The 20,037-nt window shown below is 39.6% G+C and overlaps 1 protein-coding gene across 3 annotated transcripts in view; it reads left to right on the top strand.

The window, feature by feature from the left end:
- Positions 1-20,037, top strand: part of smtnb (smoothelin b) — a 276,940-nt gene that overhangs the window by 62,999 nt on the left and 193,904 nt on the right. For all 3 annotated transcript variants that reach the window (XM_072247879.1, XM_072247880.1, XM_072247881.1), the window contains exons 2-3: positions 43-203; positions 16,023-16,116. In XM_072247879.1, the coding sequence (XP_072103980.1) occupies positions 43-203; positions 16,023-16,116 (255 nt within the window). The remainder of the gene's footprint in view (positions 1-42; positions 204-16,022; positions 16,117-20,037) is intronic.

The raw sequence follows: 20,037 nt of genomic DNA, 5'->3' as shown, positions 1-20,037 counted from the left end.
TGACTCTAATGTACTTTTTCATTTTTGTTTTTCCTGAAACAGCTTGAAGTGACAGATGACTTTGATGAACGCAGACTTATTCGTTCCACAATTTATGAACTAAGGAGGAAAGAATTGAAAAGAACAGAGGAAGCATTATCCTCCAAACGTTTTCGTTCTGAAAGAACAAATAAATGCCTTGAAAACAAGGAGAATCATTTACGGTAAGGGTGTTTGAAAAACAGCAGTGAATTTAGCTCCATGATGCTTAAGTGAATATCGGTTTGTATTGCAAGATTAAGTAAAAGTTGCTAATAGATACTTTGAGAAGTATTTGTTTTTTTTTATGATTTAAAACACTATATCATCTGTAATTATGATTCAGCTGGGAAACTGACCAGGCCACAGAAGGAAATTAACCATATTCGAAAGCATATTCAGTGCTGTCATGGGAGCATTAGATTAGGGTTGGGGAAAGTCAATAGAACATCATTTCTAAAAGCGCACCTTATGATTGAATTCAATTTTACCTCTAAGGAACAATATTTATATTTATGCGTTGGAGCTACCTGTCGGAGTTGTGCATGGAGGGCACCATAAATGTAGTGTTAGAAAATATTAAGGGAACAGAGGCTGTTGTTCGAAAAGAAGACCACGTGAATTAGATTAGATTAAATTATGAGGACACGCAATCCTCTTTTATTGTCATTTAGTAATGCATGCATTAGGAAATGATACAATATTCCTCCGGTGTGATATCACAGAAACACAGGACAGACCAAGACTGAAAAACCAATAAAACCCACATAATTATTGTTAATTTATTGGTAATTGGTACACAGGACAGACCAAGACTGAAAAACCAACAAAACCCACATAATTATTGGTAATTGGTAAGAAATGATATTAAATCATTAGAAAGAGGTGATATAGGATTGGAAGGTGCAGAATCTTTATGGGTTGAGCTAAGGAATAGCAGGAGTAAAAGGACCCTGATGGCAGTTATTTATAGGCCTCCAAACAGCTGCATTGATGTGGACTACAAATTACAACTGGAAATAGAAAAGGCCTGTCAGAAGGGCAGTGTTATGATAATTGTGGGGGATTTTAACATGCGAGTAGATTGGAAAAATCAGGTCAGCGCTGGATCTCAAGAGAGAGAATTTGTAGAATGTCAGCGAGATGGCTTTTTAGAACAGCTTGTTGTTGAGCCCACTAGGGGATTGGCTGTACTGGATTGGGTATTGTGTAATGAACCGGAGGTGATTGGAGAGATTGAGGTGAAGGAACCCTTAGGAGACAATGATCATAACATGATTGAGTTCACTGTGAAATTAGAAAAAGAGAAGCCGAAATCTGATGTGTCGGTGTTTCAGTGGAGTAAAGGAAACTACAGTGGCATGAGAGAGGAACTGGCCAAAGTTGACTGGAAAGAGCCACTGGTGGGAAAGACGGCAGAGCAGCAGTGGCTGGAGTTTATGCGAGAAATGAGGAATGTGCAAGACAGGTATATTCCAAAAAAGAAGAAATTTTCGAGTGGAGAAAGGATGCAACCGTGGTTGACAAGAGAAGTCAAAGCCAAAGTTAAAGCTAAGGAGAGGGCATACAAGGAAGCAAAAATTAGTGGGAAGACAGAGGATTGGGAAGTCTTTAAAACCTTACAAAAGGAAACCAAGAAGGTCATTAAGAGAGAAAAGATTAACTATGAAAGGAAACTAGCAAATAATATCGAAGAGGATACTAAAAGCTTTTTCAAGTATATAAAGAGTAAAAGACAGGTGAGAGTAGATATAGGACCGATAGAAAATGATACTGGAGAAATTGTAATGGGAGATGAGGAGATGGCAGAGGAACTGAACAAGTAGTTTGCATCAGTCTTCACTGAGGAAGACAGCAGGATACCGGACACTCAAGGGTGGCAGGGAAGAGAAGTGTGCGCAGTCACAATTACGACAGAGAAAGTACTCAGGAAGCTGAATAGGCTAAAGGTCGATAAATCTCCTGGACCAGATGGAATGCACCCTCGTGTTCTGAAGGAAGTAGCTGTGGAGATTGCGGAGGCATTAGCGATGATCTTTCAAAAGTCGATAGATTCTGGCATGGTTCCGGAGGACTGGAAGATTGCAAATGTCACTCCGCTATTTAAGAAAGGGGCAAGGAAGCAAAAAGGAAATTATAGACCTGTTAGCTTGACGTCAGTGGTTGGGAAGTTGTTGGAGTCGATTGTCAAGGATGAGGTTACAGAGTGCCTGGAGGCATATGGCAAGATAGGCAGAACTCAGCATGGATTCCTTAAAGGAAAATCCTGCCTGACAAACCTATTACAATTTTTTGAGGAAATTACCAGTAGGCTAGACAAGGGAGATGCAGTGGATTTTGTATATTTGGATTTTCAGAAGGCCTTTGACAAGGTGCTACACATGAAGCTGCTTAACAAGATAAGAGCCCATGGAATTACAGGAAAGTTACATACGTGGATAGAGCATTGGCTGATTGGCAGGAAACAGAGAGTGGGAATAAAGGAATCCTATTCTGGTTGGCTGCCGGTTACCAGTGGTGTTCCACAGGGATCAGTGTTGGGGCTGCTTCTTTTTACATTGTACATCAACGATTTGGATTATGGAATAGATGGCTTTGTGGCTAAGTTTGCTGACGATACGAAGATAGGTGGAGGGGCCGGTAGTGCTGAGGAAACGGAGAGTCTGCAGAGAGACTTGGATAGATTGGAAGAATGGGCAGAGAAGTGGCAAATGAAGTACAATGTTGGAAAGTGTATGGTTATGCACTTTGGCAGAAAAAATAAACGGGCAAACTATTATTTAAATGGGGAAAGAATTCAAAGTTCTGAGATGCAACGGGACTTGGGAGTCCTCGTACAGAATTCCCTTAAAGTTAACCTCCAGGTTGAGTCGGTAGTGAAGAAGGTGAATGCAATGTTGGCATTCATTTCTAGAGGAATAGAGTATAGGAGCAGGGATGTGATGTTGAGGCTCTATAAGGTGCTGGTGAGACCTCACTTGGAGTACTGTGGGCAGTTTTGGTCTCCTTATTCAAGAAAGGATGTGCTGACATTGGAGAGGGTACAGAGAAGATTCACTAGAATGATTCCGGGAATGAGAGGGTTAACGTATGAGGAACGTTTGTCTGCTCTTGGACTGTATTCCTTGGAGTTTAGAAGAATGAGTTTGGAATGTTAAAAGGCATGGACAGAGTGGATGTGGCAAAGTTGTTTCCCATGATGGGGGAGTCTAGTACGAGAGGGCATGACTTCAGGATTGAAGGGTGCCCTTTCAGAACAGAAATGCGAAAAAATTTTTTTAGTCAGAGGGTGGTGAATCTATGAAATTTGTTGCCACGGGCAGCAGTGGAGGCCAAGTCATTGGGTGTCTTTAAGGTAGAGATTGATAGGTATCTGAGTAGCCAGGGCATCAAAGGTTATGGTGAGAAGGCGGGGCAGTGGGACTAAATAGGATAAAATGGATCAGCTCATGATGAAATGGTGGAGCAGACTCGATGGGCCGAATGGCCTACTTCTGCTCCTTTGTCTTATGGTCTTATAGTCTAATTATAGCATATAGTTACAACAGTGCAAACAATACCATAACTCGATAAAGAACAGGCCATGGCACAGTAAAAAAGTTCAAAGTCTCTCGAAAGTCCCACATCTCACGCAGACGGGAGAAGGAAGAAAACTCTCCCTGCCTTGCCCGACCACAGTCTGACTCTGAGTCGTCCAAAAACTTCGAGCCTCCAACTAGCCTTCCGACACCGAGTACCGAGCACCATCTCTGCCGAACATTTCAACCCCAGCCCCAGTCACCAGCAGCAGGCAAAGCCGGGGATTTTGGGGCCCTCCCTCCGGAGATTCTCAATCGCACAGTAGCAGCGGCAGTGAACCGGGCATTTCTCCAGATGTTCCTCTGTGCTTCTCACATCTGTCTCCATCAAATCAGAATTGTGCATGGCATCCTACTTACAAATACAATATCATTTCACCGCAGAGCTGGGCCATAATTATCGGTTGGCAATACAAATTAAAAATATTCAGAAGCAGGGCAAAAACTACAATGGTACTTGAAGAAGGGTCTTGGTCCGAAACGTTGACTGTTTATTCATTTCTGTAGATGTTGCCTGACCTGCTGTCCCTCCAGCATTTTGTGTATGTTACTTTTGATTTCCAGCATCTGCAGACTTTCTTGTATGTATGTGGTTCTAATGCTCAATAGGATATATCATAAATATTTCTGAACTTTTGATTTCAGCGAGGGCTCAGTCAACATCTTATTGCAGTGGTAATTGAAATTTGTTTACATGTTACACAGAAATTGGAGAGGAATTAAGACTATGCCAAGTTAGTAGGAGTGACCGTTTGTGCTCAAACTAAGCTGGACCCCATCCACCAACTCAAAGTATTCATTTTCTCCAACACCAGCACACACAGGCTATAGTGAATGAATACCATCTACAAACGAACTGCTGTTACTTATCAAAGTTAATTTGACAACATTCCTAAAATTTGCAATTCAAGTCCCAGGGTGGATAAAGATAATGGGCTCATTACCTGCAACTTCCCATTCCCCTCACTGCCTTACAAATGATTATTATTTTGAAAAATCTTTTCTTCTGATAGCTTACTTAATCATACGTTTTATATTAATCAGTCCCCATGATCTAGAGAGTTTGTCGGTAGGGAATAAACCGGAAAACCCAAGTGCGGAGGCAAGGGTCGGGCTGATTTTGCTCACTCTCCACGACGTTCATTCCTCTCTCCGGTGGCTGCCATCTCTACAAGTTTTGTGGTGTTTTTGCCCTGCTACTATGATAAGCTACTATGAACGTAGCCTGGGCTTATAACTCTGGCTGCTCTGAGGAGCGGATCTAAGAATTCAATCTGGTTCGGAATACTATTGCTTGGATGATAGTACACTATCTACAACATCCCCAACCTTTGTGTCATCAGCAAATTTACTAACCCATCCCTCCACTTCCTCATCCAGGTCATTTATAAAAATCACGAAGGAAAGGGGTCCCAGAACAGATCTCTGAGGCACACCACTGGTCACCGACCTCCGTGCAGAATATGACCTGTCTACAACCACTCTTTGCCTTCTGTGGGCAAGCCAATTCTGGATCCCCAAAGCAAGGTCCCCTTGGATCCCATGCCTCCTTACTTTCTCAATAAGCCTTGCATGGGGTACCTTATCAAATGCCTTGCTGAAATCCATATACACTACATCTACTGCTCTTCCTTCATCAACGTGTTTAGTCACATCCTCAGAAAAATTCAATCGGGCTCATAAGGCCGAACTGCCTTTGACAGAGCCATGCTGACTATTCCTAATCATATTATGCTTCTCCAAATGTTCATAAATCCTGCCTCTCAGGATCTTCTCCATCAACTTACCAACCACTGATGTAAGACTCACTGTCTATAATTTCCTGGGCTATCTCTAATGATTAAGGGAATAAGGGAAAAACATCTGCAACCCTCCAATCATCCGGAACCTCTCCTGTCCCCACTGATGATGTAAAGATCAGCCAGAGGCTCAGCAATCTCCTCCTTCACCTCCCACAGTAGCCTGGGCTAAATTTGATGAAGGCAAGGCAGTGGATGTAGTCTATATTGACTTTAGCAAGGCCTTTGACAAAGTCCCACAAGGGAGGTTGGTAAAGAAGGTTCAATTAAGATGAAGTAGTAAATTGGATTAGGCATTGGTTCCGAGGAAGAAGTCAGGGTGGTTGTAGATTATTGTCTCTCTGACTGGACACCTGTGACTAGTGGTGTGCCATAGTGAGGAAGTGGAGGGATGGGTTAGTAAATTTGCTGATGACACAAAGGTTGGGGGTGTTGTGGATAGTGTGGAGGGCTGTCATAGGTTACAGCGAGACATCGTTATGATGCAAAACTGGGCTGAGAAGTGGCAGATGGAGTTCAACCCAGGTAAGTGTGAGGTAGTTCATTTTGGTAGGTCAAATATGATGGCAGAATATAGTATTAATGGTAGGACTCTTGGCAGTGTGGAGGATCAGAGGGATCTTGGGGTCCGAGTCCATAGGACACTCAAAGCTGCTGCGCAGGTTGACCCTGTGGTTATGAAGGCTTATGGCAGAAAATACAATTCATAGAATTAGGGATCCAAGAACAAAAGTGATTTAAAAAAAATAAGCTAAGTGAAATTCAAGAAGCTTTTGAAATGTTTTTACAAAACACTATATTCCAAAGTTCCAGGGGGAAGCATAACCCAAATTGACACCTACCTGAATTCTTTAGAGTTACCCACTCCAAACAAAGAACAAAATAGAATGATGACTGCTGACATAACTGAAGCTGAACTAAAAACTGCAATTAGTAGGTTTAAATTAAGCAAGTCAGCAGGATCAGATGGATATACGGCAGAGTGGTATAAAGAGTTTAGAAGTGAGTTAATTCCTGTTTTACTCCCCACACTGAACTGGGCTCTAAGAAAGGCGCAAATGCCACCCAGCTGGAAGGAGACGATAATCTCAGCTATACCGAAAGAAGGCAAGGATAAAATGGAATTTGTGTCATTTAGACCAATATCTGTTCTTAATGTGGATTATAGATATTTATCTCCATCATGGCCAAATGATTAGAAGAGTTTCTACCCATACTGATACATAATGATCAGACAGGTTTTATACAACAATGCCAAACACAGGACAATATACGAAGAACACTTCACATTATGGTTCATATGGAAAAAAAATGAAATTGAAGCAATAGTGATAAGCGTGGACTCGGAAAAGGCATTTGATTCAGTTAATTGGAATTTTCTTTACAGAGTTTTACATAGATCTGGTCTACATGACACAATTATTAAAACTATACAGGCACTATATGACAACCCTACTGCTAGGATTAAAATCAATGGATATTTATCTAATAGTTTTACCCTAGAAAGGGGCACGAGACAGGGTTGTGCACAGTCACCGCAACTCTTCGCATTATATCTGGAACCATTAGCTCAATACATCAGAGAAAATGAAGATATCAGGGGAATTACTATTAAAGGGACAGAGCATAAATTGGCCTGTTAAGTGGATGACATTTTGATCTATCTAGGGCAACCAACATACTCGTTACCTAAATTGATGCAATCCTTTGAACAATATGGCCAATTATCAGGATACAAGATCAACATAGATAAAACCCAGCCACTTTCCTATAACTATAGCCCACCAAGAGAAATTGAAAGTAGATATCCTTGGGCATGGCAAACAGAGTCCGTCAAATATTTGGGCATCATTATGCCAAACGATTTGGCAAAATTATCAGAATGCAATTATCAGCCTATATGTATAAAAATAAATTAAGGAAGATATAACAAGATGGAACCTAATTCCTTTTCTTGGTCTCAGTTGAAGGATTGAATCTATTAAAATGAATATACTGCCTAGACTACTATATCTCTTTCAGACCCTACCAATAGAGATGAACCAAAATCAATTCAATGAATGGAACAAGATGCTATCAAGATATATATGGCAAGGTAAAAGCCCTAGGGTTAGTCTCAAAACTTTGCAATTAGCCAAGGAAAGGGGGGAATGGCCTACCTTCTCTTAGAGATTATAATTTTGCAGCACAGTTGAGAGCCGTGATATGCTGGTGCAACCGATCATGTGACACTCAATGGAAAAACATTGAGGAGAGGATACTTTCCATCCCCATACAGGCAAATTTGGCTGATAACAACCTACAAAATTACATAAATAATATTGACAACCTGTGGGTGAAATGGACTCTTAAAATATGGAAAACTATTATAAAAGAATATAAACTAGAGAGAGACATTCCAATTCTTAAATGGTGTGCATATGACTCGGATTTTACGCTGAATAAACTGGATGCTAGATTTAAGGATTGGACAACTAAAGGAATAACAGCTATTTGCAATATAATGAAAGAAGGAACACTGTTCAGTTTTGAAATGCTCAAAGAGAAACACTTGTTAGAAAAACAAGACTTTTACCGGTATTTACAGATGCGACAGTATGTTAACAGGACGGTTAAAAATGTAACCAAGGCAAGTACATGTCTGATAGAGCTGTTTAGAAAAGCATATAATTCAGACAACAGTAGCAGAATAATAAAAAGATCACTCCCTGCTCTGTACATAGTTTTCATTTTTCGATTGTTCTTTCTTTCCTTTCCTTTCTATAAGTGTATACCTCAGATAAATATTATGTGGAGATTTGTGACAAATATGATTATATGGTATATGTACAGTATCTGAAATGCATCTTATGGAAATGTTTGTTTGATGATGAAATTCAATAAAAAAATAAATTACAAAAAAAAAAGCTTATGGTGCATTGGCCTTCATCAACCATGGGATTGTGTTTAAGAGCCTAGGGGTAATGTTGCAGTTATATAGGACCCTGGTTAGACCCCACTTGGAATACTGTGCTCAGCTCTGGTAACCCCACTATAGGAAGGATGTCGAAACTATAGGAAGGGTGCAGAGGAGATTTACAAGGACGTTGCCTGGATTGAGGAGCATGCCTTATGAGAATAGGTTGAATGAACTCTGCCTTTTCTGCTTGGAGTGACGGAGGATGAGAGGTGACCTGATAGAGGTGTATAAGATGATGAGAGGCATTGATCGTATGGATAGTCAGAGGCTTTTTCCCAGGGCTGAAATGGCTAACACGAGAGGGCACAGTTTTAGGGTGCTTGGAAGTAAGTACAGAGGAGATGTCAGGGTAAGTTTTTTACGCAGAGAGTGGTGAGTGTGTGGATGGGCTTCCAGCGACAGTGGTGAGGCAGATATGATAGGGTCTTTTAAGAGACTCGTGGATAGGTACATGGAGCTTAGAAAAATAGAGGGCTATGGGTAACCCCAGGTAATTTCTAAAGTAAGTACATGTTCGGCACAGCATTGTGGGCCGAAGGGCCTATATTGTTTCTGTTTCTGTGTTTCTGTGATAGGTTTTATTTTCCTCTTTTTCTGTTATGATTTTTTTTAAATTGAGTACTTTGGGTGTCTTGCTTTGTGACTGCCTGTAAGCAAACAAATCTCAAGATGTTTGCTTATTACCAAAGAATTCATACATTCTTTGGTGATAAATGTACTTTGATTATCTGGTATGTCTTCAGGAGTCAAAATGACCATTTATCTCAATTTTGTCCAGATATTAAAAGTTAATGTTTTCTGTCAAAATAATTACATAATGCTTCTAGAAGGCCAAAAATTAGGAACATTTTAATCCTTGTTATTTTAAATCTGTATGCTTGTTCAAATCTGAAATCTTGGCAAACATGGATCAATTATTTCAAGTGCCACAAAAGCAGTTTGCCAGAAAGCTTAAAAGTAACAGAAATTATAAACATTTGTGCTTAGGAAAAGATACTATTTAGTCAATTCATGAACTCTTGCGCTGGTTTGAAAAGCAAGAGAATGGGAAAATGTAGATTAAAGTATAACTGAATAAACTTGTTAATTTCCAAAGCTAGTTCATTGTATTCTACCCTCGCAGCCTTTAGCCCAGAAAGCCATTCAAAAATGCTGGTGAAAGCCTTGTATTTTTTTGTAACAAAGAAAGCCTTGAGTCTGGGTTGGTGGTTTCTAAACAAATATGCAAGAGCAGTTTGGGGTCTTTGAGTAATTCACTGGAACTTTGATGCTGCTAATAGGTAAGCGTCATCCAGTGGATGTGGTACATTTGAATTTTTGGCTTTTGCATTCCCCCCAGAAAGTTAGTTAGCAAGGTTTGATCATAAAGTTAGAGCTAATATACTGGACATCCCACCCTGCAAAAACTCATTTCAAGGAGGTAGCACCATCAACTTGCAGGAGACTTCCGGGAGAGGTGGGATGTCTGCAATACAGTAGCTCCTTAGCAGCTGGCCAGCTAGTTTAAATAACGTTAGCTATGCTAATGAACGAATGACACCTGTTAAACTCACCTCAACACGTCTTTTACAGTCTTAACCCACCATGGGCAATAGAAAAGTCAGTGTTGCAAACAGTGCAGCGAGCAACACTGTCATTATTTTTGACCCCTATTAGGCAGAAGTACACTTTAGTGTAGTCTGGGGTGACGTACGTTTTATATTTTTGTTTTTTGGAACACTCTGCCATAGCGTTCTCGTTCTCTCTCACTCTCGCACTCTCGCTTGCTTTCCCGCTCTCTCGCTCTTGTGCTCTCGCTCGATTTCTCTTTCGCTCTCGCGCGCGCGCTCTCTCTCATGGTCGCTCTCGCGCTCTCTCTTGCTTTTCTCTTGCTCACTCTCAAAAAAATTGATTTCCCTGATATTGTATATAATTTGCCGGCAGCAGGGAGCCACTATTAATATGCGGGAGACTCTCGGAAGTTCCGGGAGAGGTGGGATGTCTGATATACTAATGTGATCTGAGATTTGATTATTGGACATAGCAAAGAGTGAGAATAAAATGATTCAGTGGGTACAATCTCACTGGCTCTCCACTTGGCCTTGGATCTCCCAGACAATAGTAATACCTATCTCAGGCTACTGTTTATTGACTACAGCTCAGTGTTCAACTCAATCATACCCTTAGTTCTAATCAAAAAGTTCTGAAACCTGGGCCTCTAGACCTTCCCCTCAACTGGATCCTCGACTTCCTCACTGGGAGACCACAGTCTATGAAGATTGGAAATAACATCTCCTCCTCACTGACAGTCAACACTAGTGCACCTCAAGAATGTGTGCTTAGCCCACAGCTCTACTCTTGCTACACTCACTACTGTGTGGCTAGGCACAGCTCATATGCCATCAACTCTATTGTGGACAGAACTTCAGGTGGTGACGAAGAGGCATGCAGGAGCGAGACAAATCAATTGGCTGAGTAGTGTTGCGGTAACAATCTCACACTCAACGTCAGTAAGACCAAAGAATTGATTGTGGATTTAAGCAAGAGTAGGACACAGCAGTCCTCACTGAGGGATCAGAAGTGGAAAGGGTGGGCAGTTTCAAGTTCCTGGGTGTCAACATCTCTCAGGATCTATCCTGGGCCCAACATATTGATGCAATTACAAATAAGGTGTGACAGCAGCCTTATTTCATTAGGAGTTCGATGAAAATTGTTAGGTCACCAAAGACACTTGAAAATTTCTACAGGTGTACCGTGGAGAACATTCTAACTGGTTGCATCACCATCTGGTATGGAGGGGCTACTACACAGCATTGGAATAAGCTGCAGAAAATTGTAAACTCAGTCACCTCCATCAGGGGCACGAGCCCCCTTAGTATACAAGACACCTTCAAAAGGCAACATCTGTCATTAAGGATCCTCATCACCCAGGACATGCCCTCTTCTCATTGCTACCAGCTGGGAGGAGGTCCAGGAGCCTGAAGGCACACACTCAACATTTCAAGAGCAGTTTCTTCTCTTCCGATATCAGCTTTCTTAATGGATAATGAACCCATGAACACTTCCTCAGTATTTTTTCCCTTTTGTATTTAGTTTATTTTTATATGTGCTTCTTATTGTGATATACTGTATAGTGTTTATTGCAATGTTCTGCTGCTGCAAACAACACATTTCACAACATATGCTGGTGATAATAAATCTGATTCTGATTCTATATATGTATAATTGTTCAGTAATTGTAGTATAACTGCTTCTGTACTTTCCAAAAGCTTTTCAGTTTCTCTGTAAGAGGTATCTCACCACTTGAATCTGGCTGTAATGCAAGTTAATTGTTATCACTGCAATGTTGTTAATTCTAGTCTGAGTATGAGACAAACACAATTTCTTTCTCTTTGTTTTCTTTGTTCTTGAAATGCTTAATGAAATGACCATAGTTACCAAGTTTAATACCTCAGTTATGAATTCTGAAGAACCTCTGGAGCAATATCATCAAATTCAACAGGACCTAACTTTTACAATCTCTGTCAATGATTTGGCTGAGAGAACCATATGTCATATTTCCAAGTTTTCTGGTGATACTAAGATGAGTGTGATTATTAAAAGCAAAGTGACTGTAATGAAGCTAACTGAATAGCTGAGAGTATGGCAAATGCAATATAGTCTAGAAAAATGTGAGGTGAGAAAGCAGGAAAGTATTATTGAATGGTGAGAGGTTGGGTAGTGGTGATGTTCAAAAGGACTTCAGTATCCTTCACTTGATATGTGGCATTTTCTACTCAAGGGCTATTGAGGCCCTATCATTGAATTCAATAAAAACAATGATAGATAGATTTCAGTATATTAAGGGAATTGTGGACTGTTAGGGAAGTTTTGTTAAATGGCTCTGAGGTAGAAGATAATGGGTCTTAAATAAGGAGACATGGAAAGTTAAAATCCCACAAGTAGAAGAGGTGCAGATTATTTCTGAGGATCTTGAGGTGATTTTTTACCACTCCAGGATCAACAAAAGTACTCCACTCTTCAGTTGCATCATCTGTGTACTAATTCAGCACATCACAAGAACCAGTCTCCCTGTATGGACTCTGTCTACACTTCTTACTGCCTCGGTAAAGCAACCAGCTTAATCAAAGACCCCACCTGCTTCAAACGCTCCATCTTCTCCCCTTTCCCATCAGATGGAAGATACAAAAGCCTGAAAGCTCATACAACCAGGCCCAACAACAGCTTCTATCCCACTGTCATCAGACACTTGAAAGGACCTCTTGTGCAATAAGATGGACTTTTGGCCTCACTGTGTACCCTGTTATGATCTTGTATCTTATTGTTTACCTGTACTGTAGCTTTTTGGGGTAGCTTTTCCACTTTATTCTGCATTGTTATTATTTTACTTTATCCTAAATCAATGCACAATATAATGATTTGATCTGTATGAACAGTATGAAAGAAAAACTTTTCACTGTATTTTGGTGCATGTGACAATAGTAAACCAATGCCAATGATGAAAATGTGAATTATTCATGCTGCAGTTAAATTTAATGCTAACCATGACATGGATAGGATCCTAATTTCTGTTATTAATAGGGTCCCACTGTCTAAAACAGATGCCCTTCAAATCAGAATTGCACACTTCAATCAATAGTATGTTTAAACAACACAATTCTAATGCTGTAATGAATCTGATAATAGCAGGAAAAAAAGTTAAATTTGATCTTCTACTTTGCAATCTCACCCTACTTTCAGTTGTCGGTTGCTCCAATTTCCACGTCTTTTACTTTTCTCGGTAGTTCAGGCCTTTATAGTAGTTGCTCTCCCACTAGAAAAACTTAAGTACTCCAGTTTTCAAAATAAAATTTCTATTTCAATTGTTTCAGAACTGCTTTTAGTTTTTTTGACATTAGACTGAGGACTGACTTGAACACAAATGGAGACATAACTCCAGACAGAAATGCAGAGGAATGATAATTGGAGATAAACAGCAGATGATACTTGTGTAGTAGGAAAACGTATTAAAGCATCTATTCATTCATTATGTGCCGTGTCGTATGACATGCGTAACCATGGTCTTTCTATACCACGATTGTTCTTGGCAAATTTTTCTACGGAAGTGGTTTGCCATTGCCTTCTGGACAATGTCTTTACACAATGAGTGGCCCCAACATTATCAATACTCTTCAGAGATTATCTACCTGGTGTCAGTGATTGCATAACCAGGACTTGTGATGTGCACCAGCTGCTCATACGACCATCCACCGCCTGTTCCCATGGCTTCACATGATCTGATTGGGTGGGCTAAGCAGATACTATACCTTGCCCAAGGGAGTCCTGCAGGTTCGTGGAGGGAAGGAGCACCTAACACCTCCTTTGGTAGAGACGTATCTCCACCCACCACCTATGTTTTTATACTACCCTAACTCTAACCTTATTGACCAATCTCCTTTGTGAATCCTTGTTAGTAGTGCTCTGAAAATCCAAATACACCATATTTGCTGGTCTGTATTTATCTTCTTTAGTAGATGCCTTCTCAGTAAATTAGATGAATATGATTTCTTTTTCATAAATCAATTCTTCCATTTAATCTGAGAATGTACGCAATATACAACCTGAAATTCTTGCTCTGTGCAGATGTACATAAAAACAGAAGAATAGCCCAAAGAATGAGTGAGTAAAAATGTTGGAACCCCAAAGCCCTCTTCTCCTCCTCCTCCTATGCACAAGCAGCAGCAAAGCATCAACCCTTCCCCTTTGTTTAAATCATTAATATCTCACAATTTTTTTCATATCCCTTAATTTAGATTCTAGCAATTTTCCCAATTTTTGTTGTCAGGTTAACAAGCCAGCAAATTCCCTTATATAGCTTTCTTCCTCCTTTTCGAGTGCTATCATGTAGGAATACACACCAATTCACAGGAACAACTCTAGAATGTATAGAACTTCTGAAACATACATTACCTCTAGCAAGCTATTTCAGATCATCAGGTCCTTGTAATTTGCATTTTTTAAATTTACATTTCTGGAAAGTTTCTTTCTTCCCCTGTGATGATGGACATAATTTTTAAACATTTTTTATCCTCCATCATAAACTCTCACCTCTATCCATAAGGGTTCTACATTTGGGTATTTCAGACATTGAAGGAATCAAGGCATATGGGGACTGGGCAGGAAAATTTGTGGTCTTGTTGAATGGTGAAAAAAGCATATGCTACCAAATAGCCTACTTCAGCTCCTATTTTCTAATGTTCCTATGTTTTTATTTTAAAAGACAATTAAGGGGTAACCTAACAAGTTAGCATATTATAATGTGATGTACTTCCAGCAATGGTAGAGTGCTTATAAATGGAGATGAGCAAGTGGTTGACAAATGCAAGGTGCTCTACAACATGGGCTGGAGAAGGTTATGTAGATAGCTGAAAGTTTTAAAGTTGAGCCATTGCTGGACTAGGAGACAATTTGGGTAAATGGGCACCATGCATATAGGTAGCAGACCTTTCATAAACTCCTGTACATAGAAAGTATAACATTAGGGTAATCTAAGAGAATTGAATAGTCAAGTCCATTGAAAACAAGGAAAGGTTTCAGCAGCAGATAAACTATAGTGAGAGCACAACAGAGTGATTTTGGTGGTGAAGGTATGTGGTCAAAAGCTTAGCTCTCTGTCAGATTTGACAGAAGATTTGGTTGACATCATGGAAGAGTGGGTCATAAACATAGAAGATTCTGGAGCTACTAGAAATCCAGAGCAACACACACAAAATGCTGGAGGAACTCAGCAAGTCAGGCAGCATATGTGAAGAGGAATAAACAGTTGACATGTAGACTGAGACCCTTCATTAGGACTGGAAAGGAAGGGGGGAGAAACTGGAAAAAGAAGGTGGAGGGAGGGGAAGGAGTACAAGGTAGGTGAAACCAGATAAAGGGGATGGTGGGTGGGTGGGTAAGGGATTTGAAGTGAGAAACAGGGAGGTGATAACTAAAAGAGGTAAAGAGCTGAAGAAGAAGAAGAAAAAATCTGATGATAGAAGAAGACAGTGAACCATGGGAGAAAGTGAAGGAGGAAGGGTACCAGACAGAGGTGATGGTAGAGCAGGTTGTTAATGAGAAATTGGTGTGTTCAGTGAAAGATTTTTTGATTACACTGAAATAGAAATACACTGAAAGTAGCAAGAAGCAAAGAAAGGGTAGAGGATATTCTGCTTATGAATGCATATATAATAATATTATCGGGTGAATACAAGTGGGGGAATAAAGAGCCATTGGAGAACAGTGGCATGAGCTGGTATTTTATATTTATCTCCAGAATGTTGAAATTGGATTATTGCAATGGTCACAGCCACATACTGTGATATATTTATGAAGAAATCAAGATATTTGAAGGTGTAGATAATGAGATCAACTTACATAATAAAATAGGCAAGACACAAATTAATATTGAATTATCTTGCAGAGATTAAGCATTGGTTTTGTGAGCCACGGGACATAAACATATCTGAGGCAAAATAAATGGAGGATGTGTATAAAAGGAAGTGAGGGCACAAAGGTTTAAAAATACTCTATGAAATCTACTAGTAATATTTTAAAAGATTACATGTGTATGTATAATGCCTGTTAATTCAATATGGTGTTTGCTTGAGAACTGCTATCTTTGACCCAAAAGCTTGATGTTTTAATTTTCCTTTCTGAATGTTTTGACAGATCTCACAGACAAGAAGAAGATCAGAAAGGGTCCTTGGATAAGCTTTCAGGAAAACTAGAGTCCATTGATGACATTGATGAGCTAACAACACTGGTGAGCAGAATTACTTCTTTGACAATGTGTTAATATGTAGCTTCCAGTAAGATGTGTACGATCGCAGCAGCTTGTACAAGGTCAATCAAAGATGTTATTGTCTTTTTTAAATGTATTGTTTATAATCTCAAGACCCTGCTGGACATTAAAAACTTAAAGTACTGCAGGTCTACCCCATTAGTTTATTAGCGGAGAAATGGAACGAGCTGTACTTGGTGCAGATCATGCTGCTGCCCGCATCAGAGAGGCGTTGGAAGAGTGGGTGCGTGGAGGCGGTGTTCAGTCTAACAGCCAGGGAGCATCTTAGTTGCTTTTCTTGTGATCGCAAGACCCTGTTGGACGTTGTTAATGTGGAATGTTGCAAGTCCGATTCACTGATTTATTGGCAAACGGTGGGGCAGCTGCATGGACTAGTCTTCAAGCACCTCCGTTGGAGTTGGTGCACTCCACCGGAGGTGGTATGATGTGGCATCCCAGCTGGAATTGGTGCTGCTCCCCAGTGTTCACTCAGCAAGCTGTATTGTGTTCGATTGCAGACTGCTGCAACATTTAATAGACTCAGGGTCTTGGATTTTTTTTTATGTGACTATATTTTACTGATATCTTGCTATCTTATATGTGCTATATGTGCCTTGTGTGACTGTTGGTATCTTGGCCCTGGAGTAACGCTGTTTCATTTGGCTGTATTCATGGGTATTCATGTGTGGTTGAATGACAAGTAAACTTGAACTTTAAATATTACACGGTATTCCGATGTACACGTAATTTTTTTGGCAGATTACTCATCATAATAGAAGTCAATTTTTATTAGCAACTACAGTGAAGTAAGTTCCCATTTTTTGACCTAGATTGATAAGATATTATGACCTGACCAGTTTAGAATGTTTATGTACTTCAGTACCACCACATTACATTGACAATCACTGTAAATTTCCAACATCATTGTCATAATTTTTCAAATTTTGGTTGTACTTCTATTATTTTTTGAACTATTTTTGAGTTCGTCTTCAGCTTTAATGATTGCAAGTTTAGAAACCAAACAGAGGAAATGCTTGATTCGATCCTTAATCTGGCAGTATAGATGCTATAATTAGACACAATGCCCCAAAACCCCAAAACCGAAGTGGGGATGAGCTGTTAATTTTCCTGCTATTCATGACACCATATGATCCTTGGGTGAGGATGGATTGTTGGCCTTCTCCATCAGCAATCACCTTGCAGTATTTCTCAAGAATACAAATGTTCTGGAGTTCATCTTTAAGTTGTCTTCTGGCTGTTTATAGAAATTGGTTGGAAAATATGTACTCTCTGTTCCTTATGTATTTAACAATTTTGCTTTTCTGTGAAAGTCATTAGCCTGCTACTGATCATGTCTGAGCAAGGATGTCATCTTGTCAATAGGTTAATTGGAAAAAGAAGATGAACATAATTAATAAAGATGTACAGTGAGAGTGAATTAATTAGCTATCTTCACCATTCTGGTTCTAAAGTTCCAAATAGGAAAATTCTATTTTCTGAAGTGTGTAGGGATGACCACTGGGTGGTGCTATAAGCAAGCTTGTATTTTCTGGTTTTGCAATCAAAACTGAAGCACCCTTTCTGTAACAGGAGAAAGTCTGTAGATGCTGGAAATCCTAAGCTACACACTCACAAGATACTGGAGGAACTCAGCAGGTCAGGCAGTGTATATGGAAATGAATAAACAGATAAAGCTTCTGGCTTAGACTCTTTTTCATTACTGGAAAGGAAGGGGGAAGACACCAGAATAAAAAGATGGGAGAGTGGGAAGGAGGATAGCTGGAAGGTGCTAGCTGAAGTCAGGTAGGTAGGAAAGGTAAAGGGCTGGACAAGAACGAAACTGATAGGAGATAGGGTAGCCCATTGGAGAAGGGAAAGGAGGAAGGGACCCAGGGGGGAGGTGAAAGGCCGGTGAGAAGAGGTAAGAGGCCAGAGTGGCGAATAGAAGAGGAGGGGAGGGGAAGGGAATAGTTTTTTTTATACCGGAAGGAGAAATCTATATTCATGCCATCAAATTGAACATCACTTTCAGTGTTTTGTTAAAGGAGACCGAAGTAAATGCAGTTAAGTTTCATAAAATATATCCATTAGGAAAAAGTAAACCTTTTCTATAAAAGAGGGAGAAAAAAATGCTTTGCAGAGGCTTTTCAGTATGCTTCATTTTTAAGTTCAGAAAAACCTTTTGGGGAGCATCTGGAAAACTATTCTTATTTCTGATAGATGACTGAAACTAACTTTGAAGAAATTGGAGTGCAGAAAGTGGTAGTTCGGTCCATTTATTCGTCATCTGCAGCAATCATCATTCCACAAAACTTTTCTGTACCCATATCTTGATTTTAATTACCTTTCTAACTTGATCTTCAGCGTTTACAGTCATCTGAATCTAGTGATATATTGCACAACCTCAGCTTTTGCTTTTTTAAAAAATATTTTCCTACTCTGCCCCAAATGTTGTGTGTTTTGTCATCTTATGTCTTCTGTTCTATGATTGCTCAAGTTCCTGCAATATTATGATTCCTGCAATATTAAAATAAAATTGTTGTCTAAATCCTATCTTTTGGCCTTAATTTAAAGTAGTAATCTTGGAATACATTGCAATTACCTCTCTGCCTACCAATCTTTTTCAAAGCCTCCTTTTTAAAACTTCACAGTACAAATTCTATTACAGTATCTTAACCAGATATTAAATCATGAATGATAACTTCTTAATTGGTCCATTATTTCACTTGTTTGTCTCCAAGTGGGACCATATCAGCCCCTGCATTTTCTTTTCTTCCATTGTCCAGACTTGCTGGACTCTCCTTTTATTTCATTTCCTACAAGTTAAGTTTGCAGTAATGCACAGAGTTTTCAGCATCAGGTTTTCTTTCCTCCATGTGCAATTAACTATAATTACTCCAAGGATTTATCCTTTGCTCCCTTGTTTTCCAGCCACATGATTTTTATTTGTGATCCACATTATGTAAATGTTTCCTTTAATGGCAGATGTTGTGGTCTACATGGGTTGAGTACAATGTTGTGTAGCTTCCAGTTTGCAAATGTGCTACTGTAATATTAGTGCTCTAGTTCTTAAAGGAATTTCAACTTCCAAATGCCACTTTTGTTGTGGGCATACAACAAAAATGACAGAAAAGTGCCAAGAGGCTTACTCAGGACAGAGGAAAACAAATTTCTTCACCAAGATTGTCATGAATGTTGGGAATTATCCACCTAAGAAAGCTATGGAGTGCTGATAACCATGTATATATCCAAGAAAATTGATCAATTTTTAAGATACTAAAGGAGTTATTGGATATGAGTTAGTGCATTAAAGTGAGCCTGAGGTATAAAATCAGCTGTGATTCTTTTAAATGGTGGAGCGTGATCAAGGTGCCAAATGGCCTAATCCTCCTCCTTGCATATTCTTATGGTTTAGTGTAATTTCACTTTTAAGTTGAATAAAACACTTCTGTTAATATTTGAAACTTTGTGTAAAGACAAATACATTTTATAGAACTATGAATAGTCATGTTCATGCAGCAGTCCTTATTTTATCCCAAAACATTGAGGGAAATGATCAAGCTTTTGAGATAAGTGCTATATATTTGTATTCACAACAGTAAGAGGTAAGGTAGTGTTATAGCTTTGAATGTGGGCTATGTATTGTGTTTCCAGTGTCTACCATTTGGATTGCCTTAGCTGATGGCCCTTGCATAGAAATGTAGATTGTCCATTGAGTCATCATGTCATAGAGTAATGCAGCATGGAAACAGGTCCTTTGAACTAACTCATTCATGCAAAACAAGATGCGTGAGTTAGGCTGATAGTCCTACATTTGGGCCATATCCTGCTAAATCTTTCCTCTCAATGTACCTGTCCTGATGCCTCAACTACCTTCTCTGGTAGCTCATTCCTTATATGCAC

Source organism: Mobula birostris, chromosome 31, assembly GCF_030028105.1.
Source record: "Mobula birostris isolate sMobBir1 chromosome 31, sMobBir1.hap1, whole genome shotgun sequence".
In the NCBI taxonomy this organism is placed as follows: domain Eukaryota; kingdom Metazoa; phylum Chordata; class Chondrichthyes; order Myliobatiformes; family Myliobatidae; genus Mobula; species Mobula birostris.
This window is presented reverse-complemented; position numbering and strand designations above follow the sequence as displayed.